General features: G+C 36.9%; 1 protein-coding gene across 4 annotated transcripts in view; it reads left to right on the forward strand.

Moving 5' to 3' along the window:
• The first annotated feature begins 5,323 nt into the window (after nucleotides 1-5,323).
• Nucleotides 5,324-18,578, forward strand: part of SLC26A7 (solute carrier family 26 member 7) — a 112,178-nt gene continuing 98,923 nt past the window's right edge. For 3 of the 4 annotated variants that reach the window (XM_037802925.1, XM_037802927.1, XM_037802928.1), the window contains exons 1-2: nucleotides 5,367-5,428; nucleotides 5,555-5,857. In XM_037802925.1, coding sequence (XP_037658853.1) covers nucleotides 5,665-5,857 — 193 coding nt within the window. In that variant the 5' untranslated portion in view covers nucleotides 5,367-5,428; nucleotides 5,555-5,664. Of the gene's footprint in view, nucleotides 5,429-5,554; nucleotides 5,858-18,578 lie in introns of all 4 variants that reach the window. The other variant, XM_037802926.1, reaches the window with a different exon arrangement.

The following is an 18,578-nucleotide window of genomic DNA, read 5'->3' on the forward strand; positions in this document are numbered from 1 at the left end:
AAAAGGAAATAGACGTATACATTTGTAAAGTCATTATACTTGATGTGAAGTGGTATGATATCACTTGAGGATAGACATAAAGATGTGCAATATAAATCCTAAAGCAATCACTAAAATAAGACCTATAACTAATAATTCAATGAAGGGGAGAAAATAGAATAACACAAAAAGAATCAATCAAGAAAAAAAGGGTAAAAATAGAGGAAAAACAAACAAAGAATTGATGGGATAAATAAAAAACCAAATAGCAAAATGGTAGATTTAAACCAAACTCTATCAATAATCCCATTAAGTGTAAATGATCTAAATACCCCAAATAAGGCAGAGATTATCACATTGGATAGAAAAGCAAAACCTAACTATATGCTGTCTGTAAGAAACCCACTTTATGAAGATAGTTTAAAGTAAAAGAATGAGTAATTGAAAGAATTTAGGAAAGATAGCTTGAAAATGAGAACATGTAAGAGAAGTACAATTGTGGTCTTCCAATAAACACATAGCTAGCTCCTTTTGCATGGGCTTTATATCCCTGGAAATAGCAGCACTAAAGTAGTAATTACTGACCCACATATAGGCTTTAAGGAGGTGAATTTCCAGCACTGTAGTAGATAAATTCCTCTTTTGAAATTTCAGATCTTCTTAAGTCAGAACATGTTCCCAGTCATAGTTTATTTTATTTACTGGTCATCAATTATTGGTCAAAAGGAGAAATGAGAAAAAGCCTTCACTAATCTTTAATTAACTGCTGTTGTTTTACTGTTTCTTTTCTTCATTTTTAAAATAATTTCCTCCCAAATGCCTTGGATCTTTGTAAAATATGAACATGTGATTTTTTTTTCCCTAGGCATTTTTTTACTTCTCTAGAGCTACCTCTCTCTGGCCCCTATTATGAGTCAAAATAGGTCATAGACTATAAAATAGTGGCAGAAAGAGAAGCCAAGGTAGGGTAAAGAAACCAGATGGAAAATTCTATTCAATTCAAAGAAAGCATGGTAAGGCAGATTAGCAATCATTGCTGAAAGCATAGGATTTTACTCCCTCTATCATATAGTTGGCCTGTCACGAGATAAACATTAACTGCACTGTTTGAGACTGTAATTGACTTACACATGTGCACATACATTTGAATGTAACAGTATTGCTGAAACGAACAGCATCATAAAAATTTAGCACATTTTTCTTGTGTATGTAGCACTAAATGAGTTATGCCTGATGCTGAAGGGCAGTTATATGCCATAGAGGTTAGGACAAAGACTAAAGAGTAAATATTTTAAGTGGCATATCTTGGTTCAATAATTGAACAATTATTAATAAGTAAAATGTCTGAAAATTGGAATGGGCTATGTTTCTAAGTCTTAGTTTTTGTCATTGGAAAATTAAAGCAGTGGTTGGATTAAGGGCTTTGCTAATCTGTACAGAACTTTGGGTAAATTAGAAAAGGGTACCCTCTCTGGTGTACAACTTAATAAAAGTTGTTCCCGCTGTATGGATGTATGCCTATTCCAGTTACCTGGTGTAGTGAGCAGAACATGGCCTTAGTTTCAGCCTCAACTTTCTCCCTCAGCTGGGACCCTTTGTACAGTGTGCTTTCATTGGAAACACTGTGGATATACTTTCTGAAATAGGCATGGGTTTGGAGTCAGTACTCTCCAAGGTTTATGAGTCTGTATTTCCAAGTGTAACCTGGATACGCATCAGTGCTTTAGGTGTCCCAGTCTCTGCACAGAAGCACAATGGAGCAAGCAAAAGTAATTTAAGAAGAATTTCAGTTTTTACTAATGTCTCTCAAAAACTATTGTATGTGATCCAATTTACAACCTGCACAACATTTCTCAAAAGACGTTCCTCACTTGAGCCTGGCCCAATTCCACCACACTTCATAATTGCTCCAGAGAGTCTCACATGCCAACCTCTGAGACTCTCTTTGAATCTCTGGTCCATGAGCTTTTCTACATCTCTTCCTACTCCTCCCATTATTCTGTTTTTCCTGTCTCCATTCTTCAGATTCTATAATATAAGGAAAAAGAACTGTGTTGACAAAGATAGAACTTTCCTAAGATTGTTAGTGAATGGAAAGAAGTTGAGCAAGCAGAGATAAAGTTTCTCAGGAGTGTACCACTTTTATTCTCCTTATGTTTTCCTCCTGGCGTCTCTAAGTTTCTTTTTCTCTTAACATATTAAGAGCACAGCCTGGAAACCAAGTTGAGATAGATTAAATGATTCTTGGGTAATGTCATGAGGAGAAACATTCATATATTAATACTTATTGTGTGGAACCTATGCCTGAAGATGTCTCTACTGGAGCCTAAGAAGCAAAGCAAGTTATGTGGGTAATTCCTATTCATAGGAGACTTTTCAATGCTATGAGCCAGACCAGATAAAATCACATGAAATAGATTTAAAGGAAGAAAATGAATATACAATGAAAATGACTACAGCTGTACACCTTGAATAGGCTAAGGATGCTGAGTGTACAGCATAAGCATTAAGAGGGGCTTACAGGGAAAGTTTACTTTTCCTTCACAAACAGAACTCTAACTTTTTTTATACTCCATTCTCTGCCCTAACTCTAAAGATAAAGAGAAATTCAAAAGGTATATATAAAATGAGGATACATTACTTTTATAACCAAAATAAATACTAAAAATACTTTTTCAAAGCATATGTAGGAAATTTCCCTCTCGTAGGAAAATTAGTGTAGCTATAGACTGGAGTCAAAGTAATGTACAGTAGAGTATGAGTGAACTTAACTTCGGGTACAGAAGGCCAAGAGAGGGTGAGGAGCCTTTATTCCCAGTGGGGAAGCAAATATCTCTCCTTTGAGCTCAAATACACTTATTGTATGACTTGATAATTAATTTATCCCATTCTTTCTTAAGTTATAGCTAGTTATACATTTTTTTCTATTTCCTTCCTTAAATGGCAACTCCTAAAAGTAGAAAAAAATCCTTTTCCCTTCTCACTCTTCTGTAGTCTCTCAGAGTCAAGCAAATTGAAGTTGTTTGATAAGGACGAATTAAACAACTAGGAAGCTAGTTAGAGAATGGTAGAGGAGTGGAAAAGGGCCACATTTCATATACTAATGGGTTTAAATTTGAAACAGGCAGGTCAAATGTCAGTGATATGGTCAAATGATGTTTTAGGAAGCAGAATATTTCTATTACTCCATGTATGAAGTGGAAGGTAAGAAGTTCATTGTGTGTCTGTGTGTGTGTGTGTGTGTGTGCAGGTAGGTATTACAGGACATTTGAGAAGAGATGTCTCATATAGTTGATACTTAGTACTGCTCTTTAAGCTAACTTAAGTGACTGAAATATTTGAATAAATAAATTTGATTTCTTTGGATTTTGTGGGCAAGTTATATTACTCTAAGAAATATGTATAAATTTCTTCATAGGGATTTTTTGGTAGTGCTGCTTATAAATAGGAGTGATATGCTTTGAAGGAAGATTTTGACATGTTTTAAGTAATGTGTTAGCACTGGAATTGGCAAAAAAAAATCTGATCTGGAATTCTGGATTTAAACTAAAGATTCTTAAAAATAACTTATTCTAATTTTCTGGAAATTTTTGATTGAGGGACTATAGAACTACTTTATTAATTTCTTCTCTCTTCTGATCATAGAATGTTTGGGAGCAATTGCTAGCACTAATGTGATTTAGGCACTACACAGATTCATCTTCAATTCTGAATCTTCGGTTCATATGAATTCTTTGTTATTAACATTTAATACAAAATGTTTTTTTTAATGATTAAGACTATACAAATAATAGGTGTCTGTTGATTGGAGATTTCAGGTATGTTTTCAATTACTTTCCTCCTGTTGTCAGTTTAGATCATGAATTTATGATCTACATATGCTTTGAAAAAGTATTTTTAGTATTTATTTTGGTTATAAAAGTAATGTATCCTCATTTTATATATACCTTTTGAATTTCTCTTTATCTTTAGAGTTAGGGCAGAGAATGGAGTATAAAAAGAGTTAGAGTTCTGTTTGTGAAGGAAAAGCAACATAGCATCTCTATTAAAAGTGGATTTACATTTATTGGGTGAGATCCCCCTCTTGTAGTAAGAGAATAGAGTTAAAATGCTACAACTCAAACTCTAAATGAGGTTCTAACTTTAAAGGTCCCAAACCTGAACTATTGGTTAGTTTGGAAATTTTATGTAACATAAACAATTGGAAGAATACAAAGCAAATTATATTCTGTAGATAAGAATAATTAGTACATATATATCTACATATAAATATTTAGGATTCACTGGATTTTAAAAGAGGTATTTTTGCACAGATAGAACACCAGCGATGTCATCTTTGGAAGACTGAGAGAGTAGTTATTCCCCTCAATTTAAAATCCATGGGAAAAGGTACACCAGGGGAACTTAAAAATAGCTGAGGGATCCAAGTACTTTGTTATTCTAAAGGCTTCCAGAAATCAGATTTCTACTTTCAGGACAAATGGGCATTAAAAGGGGCTGCTGTGAACTATATACATGGTATTCTTTTCCTTGGCTTCACATTTTTTAGCTATTAAGTTGGTTTTTGGTTTAATTCCAATGGCACAGCTCATAAATGCAGGCTTTCCTCAGGGGGGAGGGGAACAACAATAAAACAAAAATCTTTGACAGCCTATGTGTTCTGTTATAAAATGTACCACCTTTTCTACCAAAGGAAAAAACCCCAAAAGTTATGTGAAAGGAGGGTACCACCAAAAACAGAGTTGGGGACACTTCAAACAATAGTTTGAACCGTACTTTTATTCCTTCATAAATTTCAGTTATAATAGCACAAGCGTGTGAATTATATGACAGAGAAACAGTCGGAGAAAACCAAATGAAGAATTTCAGAGACAGAACTCTATCCATCCATATTTGTTCATTGTAGTGTTTAATTGCTTAGCCCATGAGATAAAATTTCAGGGTTTTTTTAAAAAAATCAGAATTGGCTATGCTTTTTCCAGACCCAGGCAGTGAGCTACCTGAATCTCTGTCTGAATGAAAACTTGATTTACCAGGGATTAAAACAATAAGGACATTTAGTAGTGCCCTGTCACGTTCCTGAATTTTGCAGTCTTCTGACATGCTGAATAAACAAACTTCTCAAAGAAGCAAGCCTGGATTCTCTGAATATATTTTGCAGGACAGACCCCTCTGGCAATTTTGAGTTTCTGCACAGTTTGTGGGGAGCGACTGGACACGCTGAGTACTTCCTGGTCTCATTAGCATAACCCAGCCCACATCCAACACACGCCCAGAACTACCTCATTAGCCATTGGGATTGGAGTCAAAAACATAAGACTACAGTGAATATAAGGGGACTTACTGAGGAGAGAGCTGTAGACTAACTTAACCCATTCCTTTTCCAAGATCAGGAAAATATCACACTAACAGGTACCATTTCTCCACTTCATTCAGATGAGAATTCAAGGTTTTAATCTGTGTTTTTTATCTAGAATAATTAGTTACCCCATAATAAGACACACAGCCCAGCTGTATACATTTGAATGCTTCTGTTAATCTTTCTCTCTCTTTTATTCATTTATTTTTTGGGTAGCTTGGACATTGTAAGCCACAGAAGAGTTGGAGACTGGCATTGAAAGAAGGTGTTCTGCAGCAGATTTTCTTTTCTAAAGAAGTTTACTCCTACAAGAGGGAATCTGAAAAATGACAGGGGCAAGGAGGAAAAAGAAAAGCATGCTCTGGAGGAGGGTGCATGCTCCCCACTGCAAAGATATTAAACAGTGGTGTAGAAGGCGTCTACCGATTTTGGAATGGGCACCACATTACAATCTGCAAGAAAACTTGCTGCCAGATGCCGTGTCTGGGATAATGTTGGCAGTTCAACAGGTGACACAAGGTAACGTACTGCATTTGATTTTCCTGTTCTATGCAGAACGAATGTCACTTTGTTTTCTTGGAAGAGTTTTGTGACCTAAGAGTGACAATTTAGGCAATGAAATGTACATTTAATTAGCTTTGGGGAAATAAGCATACTGAATACCTGTGTACAAAAGTTTTCCTAATTGTCTCTCTCTTGTTTTTGCTATTTTTTGCTAGCCATTAAGCATTGAAACAATTTTTGAATGGCATTACATATTTCAATGTTAAAATTTAAACTTTGTAAAAGATCAATAATTACAGAAGAATAAGTTTTTATAGCTTGTTTTTTGCTGATACAGTTTCTTTCACTGAATCAAGCTATAAAACATCTTTTGCCTTGAGCACAATCATTTGTAAATCTAATTAGCGGCCCACAATTACCTGTTGTAGCCTCAAGAGTTGTTATAAGCAAGGAACAGAGCTTTCTGTGCATAAAGGAGGCTCTTTGCCAAGATCATTATTTGCAGAGGGAATCCTGTATGTCCTTAGAGCTTGTGCTTTCCTGTGCTTGCTGATTTACTTCTGGATCACATTACCTACTGCTTCTATTCCTCAAGAAGAAATTTAAATAGCCAGGAGTCTTATTTTTACTTTCCCAAAGCAGATTCTATTTGACATCTTGGATTCAGATAGGTATTTCTCTTGGTGAAAGCTAGCTAATGTGTGTGTGTGTGTGTGTGTGTGTGTGTGTGTGTGTGTGTGTGTTTCTTAAAGGCATATCATTGTAGTTTTAACTAATTCAGGTACAATTTTCTACCTGTAGTAAGGAAAGAAATTGATTTCTCACCCTTGAGAATATGGAACAGTTTCCTTGGCATAAACTGTAGGTTTATATTTTTTTGCCATTTTACTGCCTTTCTGGCTTTAACTGTTATGCATACTGTTAAATTATAAGCACTCTTTTAATTGAATTATTCTGTAGCTGGAACCAATTGGTTTGTGTAAGTATTTGTGTTTTTAGAATAATTAGGAACATCTGCACTGGTGGGTTTACTTTATGGTCCATAATAGTATCATACTTTGTGGTATTCCATTTAACTGAATAGTCCTGTATTACATCTTTAACGACCATTTTGCTAATAGCAATGTATAGTAGCATGTCAGAAAAATGCAAAGTAAGTAACAGGTTAGGGCATTTTCAGCCTTGTTTCTATTTATTTATTTTTATTAGAGAAGTTGTAGGTTTACAGAAAAATCATGCATAAAATACAGTTCTCATATACCACCCTATTGCTAACACCTTACAATGTAGTGCATTTTTTACAATTAATAAAAGAACATTTTTATAATTGTACTATAAACTATACTCCATGGGTTACCATAGGATTCACTGTTTGGTTGTATAGTCCTATGGATTTTTTTTTAAATTTTATTCTAGTAGCATATATACAACCTATAATTTCCCCCTTTAACCACATTCAAATATATAATTCAGTGCTGTTAATTACATTCACAATGTTGTGCTACCATCACCACCATCCGTTACGAAAACTTTTCCATCATTTTATTTCACTTTAAATTCAAAATAAAACACCACCAAATACTTTGAAAACTTAGGTGAGAAACTTAAAAGGGCCTCTTCACCAGATAGTTTCAGCATATGTTTTAAATTTATTTTGCTTAAATTTAATGTAAAATGACAGAGAATTATTATTTTTAAAGTAATTTGATTTCTTTTTTCATTTTTGGAAACTATCAAGTTAGTAAGGAAATATGAGATATGATAGAGTTATCTGTGATACATCATTAACTATATTGTGGATGTGTAAGTCTTTAGTACTAATTGTGTGGCTTTTTTTTGGGTATAGATTTTGAGCAGTTTTATTTTACGAGTCATGTATTTCATTGGTTACAAAAGAACACACCAGCAAGCCCCCGACTGATGAGAAGCACCAACCCTGCTCAGTCCTTGTGTCTTGGGAAATTATGGACCCGACTCTGGTCCTCTTGGAGGGCCTAGCAGTGAAAGGACAAAGCTGCAGTGCTAGAAAGAGCTTAAAGGTTTTTGTAGGAGTGTGAAAAGGCCAATACTTCTAGAAGTAACTACTCTCTTAAAAACAATTCTCTCAAACTTTCTCTGCTTACCTACTATGGAGAATTTAAAAAGAAACACCGTCAGCTACCATTTGTTGCAAGCGGCACTATGCTAAGCTCCTTCCGTACTTTACCTTACCCTGCCCTAACAAAATCCTGAGACAGGAGCTCATCTTCATTTCACATGTAAGAAAACAGAGGCTGAGAAGATTATTTTCTCTGGACTTCATACCTGGTAAGTGGTAGAGTCAGGACTTGATTCCAAAGCCAATACACTTACTATTTTATAGTTTATACTTTAACACTGCCAAAATAATCAGACTTTTCATAGTAGCATTGTTCTTTGAAAAGTTACAGATATTCTTCCCTTCAAATTACTTTTGCATTTAGGTTTCATCTCTGCAATTTTAAACTCAAAAGTCAAAGAGGCAGGAGAACTACATAGGATACAGACTAAGGAAAGCATTTAGATATCATTAGCTTCTATTTGTGTGGATAAAGTATTGGCAATTATAATAAACTCTATTTCTTTAGGAAAATTAGAGTAAAAAAGGGGCAATTTTTGCTCTTGCATCATGACACAAACAATGGGAACGAATACGTTACTAATTTTTGGGCCAGGTTTTCTGGTCCTCAGCATAGTTGCTGAATTATATGAAATTGTTGAATTCAATGTTTTTGGACTTACAAATGTGGAAAGTTTATATCATTCAAACTAGAAGTTGTTTTTCATTCTTTACTCTCTAGGCATGCATTTAAAATTAAGAAGGATAATGGTATCTAACATCTGATTGTTTTCTACCTGTCACAAACTAAGAAGGCATTTTAAATTACTTTATTAAAGATTTCCTAATTGTTAAATGTAATAGATATTTTCAGATCTTCTATTTGGCTCCTCTGTAATATTTCCTATGTTTACTACATGCTTCCTAAAACTTTTTCTTCTCTTGGTTTTTGAACAACAGTATTTAGCTTTTCTCCTACTACCTTTTTGGTCTTCTCTTCTTATGGGTTTCTGCAGATTCTGCCTCTGAATCTTTCTACTCCTGTGCCCTGGAAACTTAAACCCTTGCCTTCTCCTCCAAATGTGCCATGGAGGATTTCATCTGCATACAAGGCTCTAATCACCATCACTGAGCTAATGGCACTCTCCTTTCAGCGCCGAATGCACATAATCAGCTAGAATGTTCTAAGCACACTTCAAATGCAACAATTATTCTTCTAAAACCTACTAAACGGTAACACTATCCTAACCAAAATGGAAATAATTAATATCAGTAATTGTTAGGACCAAATGTTAACACTGTCCTGAGAACACTTGATGTGTATACAAAAACAAAGCTCAGTGAGGGTAAATAACTTGCCCAAAGTCATACAGCAAATGAATAGAAAAGGTTGGATTTAAACTCAAGTAATTTAGCCCCAGAGATTACACTGTCACCTTTACACTAAACTACCTGTCAGAGAAAGTCCTGAGAGGCATTCTTGACAGTTCCATCTCTTTTGCCACCTTGCCCACTTCCACTATCATACAATCAATCACCAGGTTCTGTGGTTTCTATCCCCTAAATGTCTTTCCAACCAAGTTGTATTGCTTTATGCTGCCTATGACCAAGTGCATGTCTGGTTGAAATCATCTTGTGAGTCTTCATCCTCTTCTCTGTCTCCCCCTGTAGGATATATTCCATACTGCAGCCAGAGTGATCATAGAAATCTGAGCATGGGGTTTCCTTAACCAGAAATCTTCAGCAACCCTCAATTCCTGTAGAATAAAATACCAATTCTTTAGCATAGCTCATAGATCATTAACAACCTGGACCGCTGATACAAAGCTCTATTCAAGGAGATCTCTGCTCTGAGAATCCTTCCCAACTCCCTTGGGAAGACTTCCCTGTTTTCTCCTCTCCTATTTCTTTTGTACTTTTTACTTATCTTTATGATAGACCTTAACATACTGTATTATTTAATCTTTTGGTGCAACTCTCTCTACACTAGTCTAAGATCTGGAAACCAAGATGATGTCTCGATCTTTATATTCCTAGCATCTGGTATATTCCCTGGCACATGAAAGTAGGTTTTCAAGAAATGGTTGTTGGAAGAATGAAAAACAATTTTTCTCCTGAAGCCTGTGATGATTCTATTGCATCATAATGCTACCCTAGGAAGGAGATTACTTTTAAATGAATATTTATCTTTTCAAAATAAACTTAATAAGGATGCTGATAGCAAAAAAAAAAAAAAAAAAAAAAACACATTAAAATATGAATAATTAATTTCTTCCAACTCCTCCTACTTTCCTAAAGTTACAAATTTGTGGCCCTCCAGACAAATCTGGTAAAAGATGTTTCCTTTTTTCCAAACAGTGTTAATATTTTCTTCAGCCAGCATGAACAAATGTAAATATATCATATAAAAATCCAGATGCTTGGCTTCATTTGAAAAAGGAGGGACATGGCCATATGGGATTCACATTCCCATGTAGCAAAAATCTGCTTGAGCTTAATGGGGGGCTGCCTTCTCAGATAGGGTGTGTACTTTGCATTGCCAAAGTCCAAACCCCTCTTACCTGCACTGACACCCTTCCTGCTAGTATTCCCATTACCTGCCTAACTCTACGATTGTCTGAATTTGTTTCTCCTGTCAAAATACTTCCTACCATGTTTTGTTGAAACTCTTTGCACCCTTGATTAAAACCTTTAAAGAGTAAGTACATAAGATTAGGTTCTTAAAGTAAGTCCACAGAACCTTCAGGGCCTATTAACCTAGACTAATGTATTCTAATATACTTGATTTCTTTTATAATCCTATATCTTTTATACTATTTATTTTTCAAAAGTATCCTGGGAAGGGTCCATTAGTTCTCCAAACTATGATTGCTCTCCTTCCCTCAAGTAAATGATGATCAGTGTAGATGTGTTCATTTCAAAGAAAGAAAGATAAAAGAAACTTTAGGTCGTGCTGTCACTCAGTTGAAATCTTTCTGAAAAACCACTTTGTAAATCTTTAAATATTTAAAAAATTTGGGAACTCTCATTACCAGCACCAAGATAAGCGCCATTACAGTTAGATCCTCCACAATATCCTTTAACTGATACCTCATGGGGCCTCACTACCGAATGTGTTTCGTAGATGAACAAACACTCATAGAGAATGTCGTTGACTTAAAACATGTTGCCAACATGGTTGGTAAGCTAATCAGTATGGGACTCTGGTTTTTTTTTGTTTTTTTCCTCACTTGATTGTTTAATTCAAACCTAAATTTGTAGTTTCTAAAATGTTGATCCACAGGCTACTTTCTTGTTATACGTGTATACCAATGAAAACAAAAGGAAAAAAAAATCACTGCTATCCCTATAAAAGGAATGGTTCCTTTTCTAACATTCTTAAAAATATACATTTTACAATCCTTACACCTCAACAAAGGTGGCAATGTAATAAATACACTGGTTTATTTGGTTTTTCCCACTATTAAATGAATGTCCACAAACTACCTGCTATAAGCTCTATCTTTTTTAGATTTCTCCATTCTAGCCTGGATGACCACTGGGGGTAAATAGTTACTTTGGTTCCAACCTGTTAAGTCAAGAAATGAGACAAGATGGGGGCATAAGATGTGTTACTTGCCATGTAAGAACCTAATCCCCTGAGTAAGAATATGAGAATGTTTGTCTGCATTCTAAGAGATCACCTAGAAATTTTGTTCCTGAACCATGAAAATTTTAAACTGCTGTAGGGTTGCCTGATGTTCAAACCACAACTTTTTGAGCTGCAAAGAAGGGTATTCCTTATAATATTGCAGAATGTGTGGCATCACTGGCACCAAATCATATTTGTGACGTTGAGCCTCACTGCACTCCTGAGGGCAGCTTAGCGACACATGAAGGACTAAGTTGAAATTCCTGAAGCACATGGCATTGCCAAGAGTAAAGGCTTGTCTGGGAATTTTTTTCCTGAGTGGTCTCAGCCTTGGGAATATAACATCCTAGAATTAGTTATGTATCTGTAACCCAGCCCCCTTAATGACTATATCTTCCTGCTAATCATATTTCTCTTCTCTGGGAACAATGTCAACTAAATATTGCTAAATAAGAGTAAAGTATCCTTGCCCTGATCCCCACACAGATATACCCACAAGCTGGTAACACTTTGCTGACTTTTCCTTTCTTCTCCATTTCCCCTTGTCCCTTGACCCATTCCTTTACTATAGCTTCAGGCCTCATTCAGCATTTCTAATTCCTATTTTTTTTTTAGTTGTAACAGAATGGTCACTTGGATATAAAAGGGACATTTATATATTTCTTCCCTTTGGATAATACTTCTTATAATATTTAGAACTGTCCACATGGAAGAGCAGATTGGGTATAATGTTACTGACCTTCCTTTTTAGGGTGTTGGGAACTTGGCAAGAGATTGGCATGGGTGTGACATAGAGGTGTATGAACTGTACGGGAATTTAGCTTTTGTCAGCTATCATCTGTCCTTGCTAATTTAATAACTGAACCAGAGGTTTGTTTGGGGGAAAATCCCCTCTTGCACTTTTCATACTTGTGGTTTAGGTGAAGTTCTCCTGGCCCCAGTGATAGAATCCAGTCTGCTGAGTGGACTGTTTCCCTAGACCAGGATTCTCAACCTTGGCTGCTCATTGGAACCACCTCAGGGCTTAAAAAGAACACTGGTACCTGGGTCCCATTCTGAACAATTAAATCATATTTTCTGGGGATTGGGCTCAGACATTGAAGCATTGTATCTCTTCTCTCTCTTTTTCTTAAACGTCCCAGATTCTAATGTGCAGCAGGATTGAGAGCTGGGCCCAGACTCAGTTGTTGATCCAGGTGAAGGCCTGTGGCCCAAGCCTTGATAATCAGCACTCCTGGCCAGAGAATGGTTTGGGGAGACTCCCTACACAAAAGGGCATGAGTTTATGGTACAACAGGCCAGTAATTTTTTATTTTAAAATGGCAATAGCTGGTAGTGGTGCTGTTTTTTGTCCTTACTAATATATTGTATTGTATGACAAAAAAAAAAAAAAAAAAAAAATGGCAATGGCAATACAAATGACCCAAGTGTTCAATCAGTCTGGATCCCAGGACATAGTGGGACCTTTTGGGAAGGGACTTTTTCTCTTGTGCTGGGTCTGCCAGGAGGAAGGAAGATGTGTCTCTATAGCTTCCCAGGCCTCCCCAGCCTGGGAATGAAGCCAGCATGGCAAAGGGCACAGCACAGAGAAGGTCCTGATGATGGCATCTACACCTCTGACTTTTCACTTGCAGATGCAAACATATATATATATATTTTTATTTGCTTAAGTAGGTTTACACTGGGATGCTTGTAATCATGTTAACTCACATTTGAGTGGTATTACAGTTTAAATGCAATACACAAAGTGTTTCTAATCTTACGAAACTTAGCGATATAGATGTTATTGTACTTTACATTTTCATGAGAGGAGTCTGAGGCTCAGAACATTAGGTGGCTTGCCTTCAATTTTACTGATGCTAATAGATATTAACACCTAAGTTTGACCCCTCTAAATAGCAACCTCTTATCTTATGGAGGGTGGGGAGGGTGGCATTGGATGGTCATAGGGAGAAGGGGTCTGAGAACTTGTGCTCCAGAGCTTGGGCTGAGGTTGTGGCGATGTATATGGGAAGAAGACAACGGAATCAAGACATTTGAGAAGGCAGGGTCAAGGTCATGTTCAGGTGAGTTCAAGGTCACGTCAGGGAAGTTAGCTCCAGGTTAGAGCAGGGTGAATATCAGGAGTAAGCAGTACTGAAATAAAAATAATAGAGAGTATTAATAAATGGGGCAGGCACCAGTCAACTTTTGCCTATTGTTACCATTTGGGAATGTGGGCCCAGTGTTGTTCGATGCTTAGATTTAAATGAAGGAAACAAAAATCAAAACAAAAACTTCAATTTAAAAATGAAATCAACCGATATTTAAATGTGGTTCCCAACATTGTACAAGTTCATCAAAAACACACCTGGGGATGGGATTCATTTCCAGGAAAGAATTTGAAATTCCAAGAGGCAGCCATGGGATGAGAAGGAAGGGAATGAGAAGGAAGACTGAAAGGAAAGTGAGAGAGGCCAACAAGATTATATGAAGCAAGAAGTCTACATAGAATGAAATAGAAGGAAAAAAGCCATGTGTAGTGGTGTGGCTGAGGGACTATAAAACAAGGATGTCCACTATCTAACTTAAAATTTACTAGGTTTGCATTTTGAAGGAGATAATAGAGGGACAAGAATATAAACTAGAAGACACCCTAACTGGCATGAAATAATAGTGACCCTTAATTAAGGTAAGAGCATGGGGTGGGCATCAGAAAGACCTATGTTTTTAAACACTCTCTCTGCCTTATAGAAGATGTATGACCTTAGCAAATTAATCTATTTTCTTTCATCTTTAAAATATAGATAATAACAATATCATACTCTTCAGGCTGTTATGAAGATTGATATAATGCATGGAGAATGCTTAGCACAGTGAGTGGCACATTTTAAGCATTTAGAAAATGTTGGCTGCATATATTGTTACCAAGGAAGTTTCCACAAGGATAATAAGCATCAGATATATTTGAAAGACATTGTGTGGGAAGAATTCCTAGAACCTGATTAATTGAATGAAGCTGCAAAGGGAAAAGGGGAAACAAGGATCACACCCAAATTTCTGGCATGTGCAACTGGGTGGATGGGGGTGACTTATTATAATAAGGAATACAGGATGTGGACTGGTTTGGGGGAGGGTAAATAATGTGTTCAGTTTTAAATATGTTCCTGAGAGATGTTAATATGGTGCCCAGTAGGCAGATAGATATTTATATCTAGAGATGGGGAGAGAAAATTGGGCTGGAAATATATTATTACAATTCACCAGAAGAAATGTGGCAATTGAAGCATGGAAATGGATTAGCTCATGCAAAAGAAAAAGTGTATAGAGAAAAGAAAAGATGATCAAGACCAAAGACTGGAGAGACAAGGCTCTTGTGTTTTTGAATTAGAGAAACTATGTTAGGATGAGATGGTACTATCCTGCTCATGGCTATGGATAAGGGTAGAGTCTGGCCTTGGGGACAGTCATCTCCAGTGTCAGTAATGTTGGACAGCCCAGGGCAGCAGACCTTCCTCTCTTGGACTAAGAATGGGATAGAGTAAATACTACAAGGTGCTTTCACCTGGGAGGGTAAGGATTAGAGATGGCTTCTGCTCTGATAGAGGATAGCAGAGGTGAGATGAAAGGGACCAAACCAAGCAAAGATGAATAAGCCTGGCTGCAAATTCATGGCACTGTTTTTATCTTTTATCACTCCCTAGCTTTTAGTCAAGTGTCATTTGAACATCTTATCCTTGTGTCACCTCTGCTACTTGGTAAACTCTTTTGTTTATCAGAACTCTGGTCAGTACCTAAAACATGGTGTCTTTCCTCCTCCTGCCCTAAGCCAGACTTGCAGGGGCAGGGAGAGATCCTCAAGGGAAAGATCAATGGCTCATGGTACAAGCACTTCTTCTCACCAGCAGAACCTTCTTGTAGTTTCAACCAGAGACTCTGGGTTTTAGGTTATCAAGGAAGATGACATGTCATCATGGGAAGGGGCAGCCTGAGGAGTTGATGTGGAGGGAGGCTCAGGAGTTCTGCCCCTTGTCAGCCCTAGTCCCATGCAGGCTATGTCTTTTCTTTTTAAAATGTAATTTTGTTGAGCTATATTCACACACCATACAATCCATCCAAAGTATACAGTCATTGGTTCACAGCATCGTCACATAGTGGTGCATTCATCACCATGATCATTTTTACAACATTTGCATTACTCCAGAAAAAGAAATAAAAAGAAAAAAGAAGACCTCAAACATCCCATACCCTTTAACACTCCTTCTTATTGACTGCTGGTATTGTACTCTACCCAATTTTAAGGCTTACAATAGAGGTAGGTAAACTAAGATAGTGTAGTATTGCAGAGTAGATAAATAGATCAGTGGAACAGAACAAAACATCCAGAAGTAGATCCATACAAACATGAGCAACTGGCTTTTTTTTTTTTTTTTTTTTTTTTTGCTATATAGTTATACAATCATTATCAAAGATCAAGGCTACTGGATTACAGTTCAACAACTTCAAGTATTTCCTTCTGGTTATTCTAAAACACTAGACCTAAAAAGAAATATCTGTATGAGTCAGTATTAGCGGTCATTTGTTAAATCCAAATTTCTCAGTTATACCTCCTCCCTTTCATTTGATCTCTCAATCTTCAGGGATATCTGAGCAATGACCATTTAAACTTCTTGCTGGAAAGGGGTGTTGACTTTGTGGGGTAGAAGAATGAAACTGGTTGATGTTCTTGGAAAGACCAGTACTTCTGGGCTTCAGGGCTTATCTGGCATAGTATCAACATAGAGGCCTTAAGTTTCTGAAAAAAATAAACTTACTAAGAAAAACTTTTGTAGAGACTTAGATAGAGCCTAGTGCACTTCCTAGGGTTTTCGGGAATACTGTTGGTTGGGGCTTGACATACTGTGGTAGTTTGCAATATCTGGCTAAAGCTTGCATAAAAGTAACCTGCAGAAATGACATCTCAACTCTATTTGAAATCTCTTAGCCACTGACACTTTATTTTGGTCCATTTCTTTACCCCCTTTTGGTGCAGAAGGCATTTTCAATCCCATGATGCCAGGGCCAGGCTCACCCTGGGAGTCACGTCCCACGTTGCCAGGGAGACTTACACACCTGGGAGTCATGTACCATGCAGGGAGGAGTGTAGTGAGTTTATTTGAAGAGTTGGCTTAAAGAGAGAGGCCACATCTGAGCAACAAAAGAGGCTCTCTGGGGGTGACTCTTAGGCATAATTATATGCAGACCTAGCTCCACCATTGCAGAAATAAGTTTCATAAAGGCAAGCCTCAGGATTGAGGGCTTGGCTTAATTGTGAGTCCCTAGTGTCAAAGAGAATGTCAGGAATTCCCCAGGTGGGGAAGTCTAATAGTTCCACATTTTCCCCCAAGTCCCTCAAGTAGATTTTGCAAACACTTTTTTATTTTCTGCCCAAAATACTACGGAATATATCTGGGTATTATATTAACCTGAGCAGAATAATAGGATCTCATTCCCTATTCTAGGTTCCATGTATTTGGGTTGTTTAAATGAACTGACCAGACATATTAAATTAGATAGTGTGCTATAGAAAATTTAAATTTTGGACCAAATAAACATCTCTTCCTTTGATCTCACACAGAGTTGAAGTTTTAAAATACAGACAACATCATCCTGTATTCTGATTTACCTTAGTCCTAACCAGGTCTGTTTCATTCGTATCTCTACTTGGAGTCTGATCTCTTATTCAGCTTTGTTAACAGTTGCTGTATGGAGTAATGCTGATTTTCAGAGTTGCAGAATTCTAACTCTTGAGTCTCAGGTGTCACACAGATAACCCAGCATTCCAGGGAACTACCAGGTTATACTCAAAGAGCACAGCATCTCAGAATTTAGCAATAACAGTTAAAACTCAGGAATAGATGTGATGTTGTAAGAGCTTACAATCCAGAAATCTTTACACTGAGCCTTATTTGAACATTCTGTACTCCTTGATCATTAATTGCCCATTCTCTGCCCATGTTCTATCTCCTGATATTGGGTTTTGTCTTGATTCTGTTCTCTTCTTTCCATATACACTGCCACAACCACAGCTCAATCTCTAAAGCACAAGTTCTCAGACCCTTCCTCTCCACCACCTTCCACCCCCATCCCCCATCTCCAAGACATGAGGCTGCTATTGGAGTATTTGGAGGGTTCAAAGTTGAACCTTGTGGAGGGGACAAGTTTTCTGTGGGGAGAAGACTATACCTCTGTGTGTATATTTTTCTCTCCTACTATTTCTTCATCCATGCTATGTGAATGATAAAAGGATCAGGGCCTGCTCTGATATGTCTCTCTCTTTGTCTTTCAACAAGTGCATTTAAACCTTCTTCACAAGGAAGAAGGAAACCCCTCTTAGGGCTCAGATCGAAACTGTTGCTGCTCTCCAGCCTTGCTGGAGCTCTGCTTTATATACTAACTCAGCTAATAAAGTGGTTGCCATTCCCTAAATGTTTTACCTTTATATATAGCTCCCTTGAGAGACTCTCCAGGAGAAGAGTGATGAGCAGGACTTGATTTCTTGAAACACTGCTTCATGTAATGCCATATGTCTGTAGCCAATCATATCTTACTAGCTCTGCAAGATAGTCACCTTGTTCTCTATATTGATCCAATTTTTACAATGGAATATTCATTTTATGTTATGTTATATAGATGGGATTTTTCTGCTCTTCATGCTCCCAAATAGAAATACAAAATTCTTTGGCAGCTACTTAGGTTATACAACTTACTCAAGGCATAAAGTGGCTGAAACCAATGCTTTACAAACTTACAGTAAGAAAATGTTCCCACCCTTAGGTACCCACACAGGAATGATAGCTTGAAGGTTGAAATAACAAGATCATATTCTCATTTACTTTTGTACAGCTTTCTGATGTGGAGAACAGGAAAAAATAATGAGCTCCTTGTGGGCTGGATTGTTGTCTTATACTTCTCTCTCTTCCCAAGAGCATAGCAGAAGATTGTATTTTTTCAAACATGTTTTTGAACAGAAGTGAGTAAAAAGCCCTTGCAAAATAGATTAGTATTCT

The sequence above is a fragment of the Choloepus didactylus genome, chromosome 14, assembly GCF_015220235.1.
Source record: "Choloepus didactylus isolate mChoDid1 chromosome 14, mChoDid1.pri, whole genome shotgun sequence".
In the NCBI taxonomy this organism is placed as follows: domain Eukaryota; kingdom Metazoa; phylum Chordata; class Mammalia; order Pilosa; family Megalonychidae; genus Choloepus; species Choloepus didactylus.